General features: G+C 41.5%; 1 protein-coding gene across 1 annotated transcript; it reads right to left on the reverse strand.

Moving 5' to 3' along the window:
• Nucleotides 1–88: 88 nt before the first annotated feature.
• Nucleotides 89–726, reverse strand: LOC103783102 (SS18-like protein 2). The gene is made up of 2 exons (XM_034943573.1): nucleotides 678–726; nucleotides 89–294 (listed from the first exon to the last, which is right to left on the reverse strand). Exons 1-2 carry the CDS (start codon nucleotides 724–726, stop codon nucleotides 89–91), a joined length of 255 nt encoding a protein of 84 aa, XP_034799464.1.
• Nucleotides 727–7,780: the final 7,054 nt, after the last annotated feature.

Below are 7,780 nucleotides of genomic sequence, written 5' to 3' on the forward strand. Positions count from 1 at the left end.
CACAGGGCTTTCGTTCATGTTTTAAGCAGTTAAGTTGGTAAAAATCCTGTCTCCATTTTCTAAGAGATGGATTACATTCAATTACTCCTCACAACAGCCAACTGGAAGATTGTCTCATTGCTTTTGAAGTACTGGTTGGGCTGGTGTCTGTGACGGTAGCAAAATAAATGAGATTTCTATGTAACCCATGCTGATGCTGGATGCACTTGTTAGCCTGGCCCTTGTTCTGATACTCCACAATACAGCAGGTCCGCTGGTCATGCTCCTTAAGGAGCCACTGGGTAGTCGATTGATGTATTTGTCTGTTGTCACACTGCTATAAAGAACTACCTGAGACTGGATAATTTATGAAGAAAAGAGGTTTAATTGACTGACAGTTCCACAGGCTTAATAGGAAGCATGACTGGGAGGCCTCAGAAAACTTACAATCATGGCAGAAGTCGAAGGGGAAGCAAGCACCTTCTTTACAGGGTGGCAGGAGAGAGAGAGAGTGCAAGGGAGGAGGTGCTACACACTTCTAAACCATCAGATCTCATGAGAACTCACTATCATGAGAACAGTGAGGGGGAAATCTGCCCCCATGATCCGATCACCTCCTACCAAGTCCCTCCCCTAACACTGGGAATTACAACTTGAGATGAGATTTGGATGGGGACACAGAGCTGAATCATATCAATTGACTTCTGCCTTGCCCCTCAGCCAGTCTGATACGAAGGCCACCTGCATTCTGAGGAGCCTCAGAAAACTTGGGCCACCACGTGTCTCAGTCAGAGCCAATCAGCCACTTGGGCATGCATATTTCATCTGGCAACATGCGCTGGGGCCTGCCAGGCTGTGTCCTTTGCCAAGGCCAACTCACACCAAAAGTCCTTTCCTTTTACAGGAAATGCCAGGGATGCTCTTGTTTGGAATTATAATGTCTATTTTATTTTAGAGTTTAGTTTTAAATGTGCAATCCATTCCAAGTTTTAAAGCATTATCCATTTGGGCATATCGTCTTCAACAGTCATAAAAAGGCTTTCTATTTTTTTTATTTGAAACAATTTTGCCTCCTAAAGAAGCATCCCATATTTATAAGAGATAATGCCTCCTACCACATCCATCAAATAAGATTTCCCCCTAGTGCCTAATGTTAGAATGCTACGCCTCTAAGCTTTTCTTCAGATTCTTTTTTCTATTTAGTAACAAGTAGAATGTGCTCATTACATCAACAAACCTAGGGATAAACATTTGGAAATCACCTCATTTTATGAGTTAGAGAAAACATATAATCATCTAGTTTACTAGACATTCACCAATGCCTCCTTGGTGGCATGACATACAGAAAAAAAGGAGATTAGTATTGAAGATGAAAATAGCTTTATCGTGGGCAGAGTGGCAATTAGAATTTTTGTCTCCAGACCATATGGGTTCTTATTGTAATTCCCTTTCTGGCCCTCTCTCTCCTGGAGTCCTCTAATCCTGGTGGGTTGTTCCTCACAGCTAACAATAATGGTTAACATTTAGTGAGCACTCACCGGGTCTCAGGCATTTGACATCCACTTGCTTATTTAACTCTAAGAAAAAAATCCTATGAGTTGGATGTTGTGATCCCCATTTTACAGATGGGGAAACTGAAGCACAGCCAGTAAGCGATTGGGCCATCGCTGAAACTCATACAGTCTGATTCCAGAGGTTGAGCTCTTCTCCACTGTGCTATATGCTAAGAAGTAAGTCATAATTTCAAGGTTGGTTAATCTTTTGTTCCACAAGGAAGATCAATTCTGTTAGGAATCTCCAGTAACTTTGTCTTGGCTGAGTTGTTGGTGTCAGCTAGATGAAGATGCCCCCTTTTTAAGTCCTCTTCCCTTCTCTATAAAATATGTTCACTGATTAGTAGTAATAGTGGACACAAACATTTCCAACTTTCTCATATGATTCAGGCCCAGGAAAAGCTAAATTCTTATTGTCCAACTGTATATAGCCCCAGAGGTCATAATATTTACTGCTAATATCAGGTGTTTTCAATCTATATTCAATGGGAATCAAGCTAGTATTCAGTGAGAGTGCACCAGAACTCTGGCTATCCTGGTTATTAAAATTATACAATAGCCATCACCCCAATTCTCTCACGCAATCTAGGAAATTGAAGGCTAAATTTGGCAACTGCAGAGTTAATGTCTGGCACAGCGGGGACCTTCTGGACTCTGCTGCTGCTCTGCAGCCAATGTCCATTCTCAAGATATGGTGACTGCCACACATTCTCACTTAGAAGTAGGAGCTAAACAATGAGAACACATGGATACATGGTGGGGAATGACACACACTGGGGACTGTCGGAGGGGCAGGGGTTGATGAGGAGAGGGAATAACGAATTCCCTTTGGTTATCCAGGAAGAATAGTCAATAATCAGGAAGAACAGCCAATGGATGCTGGGCTTAATACCTCGGTGACTGGTTGATCTGTGCAGAAAACCACCATGACACACATTTATCTATGTAACAAACCTGCACATCCTTCACATGTACCCTGGAACTGAAAAAATAATATTTGGTGCCTGTGTTCTGCCTTCTGTTAGATGTTTTGGAATATCAACCTCACCTGTATGCATTCAAAGACAGCAGACCACCACAGAAAGACAGCTAGATTTGGTTTCAGGAGCACTAGATCCTAGATCCTTATTCTCTCCAAAGGTGGGAACTTGATTAAGTTGCTCAATTGCTCCGAACCTCCATTAATTCATCTATATAGTGGAGAAAACAATATCTGCTCTGCCCTTGTCATTGGGCTGAGGGTAGGATCATGGGAAAGAAGATGGCTGAAAACTGCTTACAAACTGGAGGAATCTCATTCTCAGCTCGGGGTCCATGAATGGCCTCTGGGTCCTGTTAGTGTTCCTCAAAGAATACCTAGGGGTCTTCAGTGTTTTTTCACAAGAAGAGTTAGGTGTTAGATATTTTTGTGAAGTTATTGATGTTTTATATTTTAAGTTCTTGTGGAGTATATGATTTCTTTACTTTTGTTCCCTTCTCTTTTTTTCTCCAAATATTCCTCTCAAGCAGTGCATTCATTATTAAAATATAATCAGAGTGTGTGCCAGAAAGTTAACAGCATGAGGGTAAGAAATTGAAGGCTAAAACACGAATTCTGTTTGTTAATGTTGATTGAGAAGCAAAGTAAAAATGAGACAGCAGATTTAAAATTTATTTCAAAATTCAGCTTCCATCCTCAAACTTATCGCCCTAATATTTACTCATTTTAAAATTTATATTTTGGTCACCTTTCCTACAGCAGAGATCTTTGATTGTTTTTTTACAAACATATTTTATTTTTAAATTATTTGCTTTGTTACCATTATTAACACCTTGCCACTTTGCAGTTTCACTGTTTTAAAACAAAGATTCTATTAATTTAAGGTTGAACGTTTCTTTTCGGTGATATCTTTTTTCATTTTTAAAAACAGTCTTAGTGAGATATAATTCATATATCATATAATTTACTCATTTAAAGTGTGTAACTCAATGGCTTTTACTATATTCACAGAGATGTGCAACCATCACCATAAACAATATTAGAACACTTTTATCATCCCGAAAAAAACCTCATACCTTTTAGTGATGACTTCCCATTTCCTCCTAATGCTATCTTCCCACCCCACCCCAGGCCAATACAACTGTGAATCAATTTTCTGTCTATAAATTTGTCTATTCTAGACATTTTTTTTTTTTTTTTTCGCGAGACAGAGTCTCGCTCTGTCACTCAGGCTGGAGTGCAGTGGCTTGATCTCAGCTCACTGCAACCTCCGCCTCCTGGGTTCAGGCGATTCTCATGCTTCAGCCTCCTGAGTAGCTGAGATTACAGGCATGTGCCACCACACCTGGCTAATTTTTTAAATTCTTTTCTATTTTTTAGTAGAGATGTGCTTTCACCACGTTGGCCAGGCTGGCCTCCAACTCTTGACCTCAAGCAATTCGCCTGCCTCAGCCTCCCAAAGTGCTGGGATTGCAGTCATGAGCCACTGTGCCTGGCCTATTCTGGACATTTTCTATATATGAAATCATATAATATGTGCTCTTTTGTGACTAGCTTCTTTAATTTGGCATGATGTTTTCCAAGTTTCCCATGATATCTTTTTGATAAGAGATCATGTATTGTCTAGGGATAGCTCCTGTGCTTAACTACTCTTTAAGTGTTTTTGTATATTGCCTCACCAAATACAACATAAATATTCAGAAATTGTTTTGACATCTGGGGTTTTGTATGCCTAGAACAGCGCTGCCTTCTGCTGGGAAATGCTCCTTCCAACCTTGTGTTTCAGGGGAGCACGTGAAATGGTCTTTACACAGGCCCTTTCCCCCCGTCCAGTTTGGGGATGGAAGCCTGACCCCGCTGATACTACCCTGAGATTTTGGAACTGGTAACTGAGACATCAGGTCCCACGGCCTCTCTAGAGCTGGAGACAAGGTGGTCATGTCTCCTGCTGTGTGAAAGAAGGTGGTACGTGGTGAGGAGAATGAAGCCCACATGAAGGGATGAGTCATCTGGGACCCCTGACAGCATCCACGTTTCTGATGCCATTGTTCTCCTAGACCCAGGTGGGTCCCTGACCCTCCTATGCTGTCTATAAGGCACACTATTATACATTTCATATTTGGTAGTAAGTATTTAGACATGGGAATGATCACTGCATCTAAAATACCAGGAAAGGTTCAAAAGTGTGGGTCAGCTGCTTCTGGGAGCATCATTTTAATGGGTCATCACAACCTAACGTAATTAATATGTAAGCCTGGTAGGCTTAGCATCCCAGGTATTTTACATTGGCTGATGATGCCTTCCATGAGCAAATTCAAGCTCTCAGTTTACATCAGTGACATATCACCAAATTTTGTGGGCATTTTTCTGATCATTAAAAAATGCATTACATAGCACATACCTATATGGAACACAATGAGATTTTTTCTTCCACATCTCATAGGTTTGAATGAATAGATGTTCTTTCTCATTCAGACTTGCTTAGTATCATTAAATAAGTAATTGGAAATAGAAGCCAGGAAGAAATTTCAGACATGCACAACATTTTTCTACTTCAAATGTACCTTTTAGCATTTTCTGCATGCACCAAGTACTGAAAAAAATGAAATGCAAAGTTAATTTATAATTACTTTGTAATGTTACACTTATCTATCTACTGTTTAAAGAAAAGGTTTGGGTCTTGACTTAAAACTGAAACTATATATATGCTCTTATTTATTTAGGTGCATGTAAAAGACAAACTCTAAGAAAAAATTCCTGACCCCTCTTACTACACTTTTTCTATGTGATGTGTGTTGTAAAAAGGAAGTGTTGGTATTTATAACAATCCTGTGTGTTTAGTGGAAATTCCTGGCCTTTTTAAATTAATGCTGCTTTTTTTTTTTCGGTGTCCTATTTTACCACTGTTTACAGACAACCTTCACATCAGTTCTTTTTGCTAACCTATGAAATGGCTGCTTGGGCAATACTTTGAGGGACAAAGATAAGAGAAAGAAAAATATAGATCTGAGAAGAGAGATGGGGAAGAGAAGAATGTGACGGGTCAAGAAGCGAGTAGGCTGTGAACACGATTTCTGACAAGGCAGAGGGCGTGTTCCCAGGTGGTGCTGATCCCAGCAGGAAAGAGGTCCCTGAACTGGGAGGCGAGCCCCAGGAGCTGTGGGAAGCATTGACTCTTCATCAGGGGTTGTGTTGTTCAATCTTATCTTATGAATTTGCAGTCAGATGGAAGGTTCAGGACTTCACAGATGTGCAAGATTTCTCATTTAGGTAGAAGAAGAGGATCCAGGTCATTTCTGTGTAAGAGATGACTCAAGGCTGGGAAGACCCAGAGCCAAAAGCTGTGAAGGATCTACAAGTCACGGTGATCTTACTGAACAGGGACTTTTCAAGCCACTTCATTTACGGCAATGCCGAGAGGGTAGCAAAGGCGGAGATGGCTGGGCTGTAAGCTCCAAACTCAATGTGAATCATGAAAGATTACTTTTATCTGGTTTTTGCACAAGTGTACAGTGGGTTTTGTATAAATCTTGAGAGGGAAAAAGCATTCTGCTGCTAACACATTAACAAGTTAGAAATCTTGCCTCAGAGGGTGTATCTTTAGCCTGATGCTTTAAGGGGGACCTGAAACTGTTCTGGGGGGAGCTGGGCATGCCCATGTGTCTGAGCCTGGGTGGGCTTCCCCCATCTTTCAAGCCACTTTGACTCTGGCTGTCAAGGATCACTGATGTCACTGTGAGCCGTGGAAGAGAACAAAGAGAAAGTACTTCCTGGGTAGAAGAGGGTGAGGCAATAGGAGGTGTTATAAGGAAGGATTATTAGCAGGAAATGCTCCTCGGAGAGGCCGAAATGATGTCATTGGACCATAAGCCCAATAGCAGTCAGAGGCCAAGTGTCACAGGAGACAAATATGCAAGCTTGAGTCTTGCATATTGTTTAAAAGAACTTTTGGTCCAAAGGGCCAGTTATTTTATTTCACTTAATTTTCTGTCAATAGGGCTTGCCAAGGACTGACCTATAAAATTGAGTGAGCCCTAGGGACAGGGAAATGAATGTATTTTGACCTCAGCCAAGAAACCAGACCCAAGTTTAATCAGTAGCTTGATTCAAGTTATGTTTCCATTCTGTGCTAATGACTGCATCATCTCTGGTAGGGAGGTAAGAGGGGTCTTGGAAGCTGCCCTCATTCCCCACCCCCCATCTCTTGCATGAGTTCCTGCAGGTCCAACCAGCTTCAATGGGGGTGTTGATATGGTTTGGATGTTTGTCGCCTCCAAATCCCATGTTGAAATGTGATTCTCAATGTTGGAGGAACGGTCTAGGGGGAGGTATTGGATCATGGGGATGGATCCCTCCTAAATGGATTAGCACCATCCCCTTGGTGATAAGTGAGTTCTTGCTCAGTTAGTTCATGCGGGATCTGGTTGTTTAAAAGTCTGAGAACTTACCTCTCTGAATCTCTTGCTCCAGCTCTTGCCCTGTGATGTGCCTGCTCCCCTTCGCCTTCCACCATGACTATAAGCTTCCTGAGGCCCTCACCAGAAGCAGATGCTGGCACCATGATTCTTGCAGAGCCTGCAGGACTGTGACCCCAAATAAACCACTTTACTTTATAAGTTACACAGGTATGACCTAGAATTGAAGGGTCTCAGCACCACAGAAGACACAAGGAACTTCTGAAGAATGCAGATCCCTAACTGGGGAAGTCAGAGAACCACCTGCTTAAGAAATGCTTTTCTTAATGTATCATTTGAAAGTGCAGGCTCCTGAGCCTCACCTAAAGTTCACTGAATGAGCATTTCTGGGGGTGGAGCTCAGGAATGTGCATTTACACTTGTGAAAGGAAAATAAAAACTTAGGACTCCAATTCACTCTGCCAAAAGGAAAAAAAAATGAAGCTGAAAGCTGAGTCATGCCAGAAACTGCCTTTCCTTTTGTCCCTAAGCAGAGAGCTACAGATAAAAGGTTAAGTATCTCCATAGGTAGCTAATTTATGTTCACCTTATCTTTTGTAAAGTGCTGAGTTACTGAGCATGAGACAAATACATAACTGACTGTTCCCCTACCTGTTCCTTTTCTCTTGCAACATGTGGATTGCCATGCCCTCCCTATTTCCCCTCCAGCCTGTTTTTCCCCTTTAAATATTGAAGCCCTCGAAGTCATCTTTTGAGAAAGGTAGACCATAGACTGTTTCTGTGATTCTGTGTTTTTTCTTCTGTGTGTGTCATCTAACCCTGGCAAAAAAAATCTAAGTTGATTGAGACCTATC

This window comes from Pan paniscus, chromosome 17, assembly GCF_029289425.2.
Source record: "Pan paniscus chromosome 17, NHGRI_mPanPan1-v2.0_pri, whole genome shotgun sequence".
NCBI lineage: Eukaryota > Metazoa > Chordata > Mammalia > Primates > Hominidae > Pan > Pan paniscus.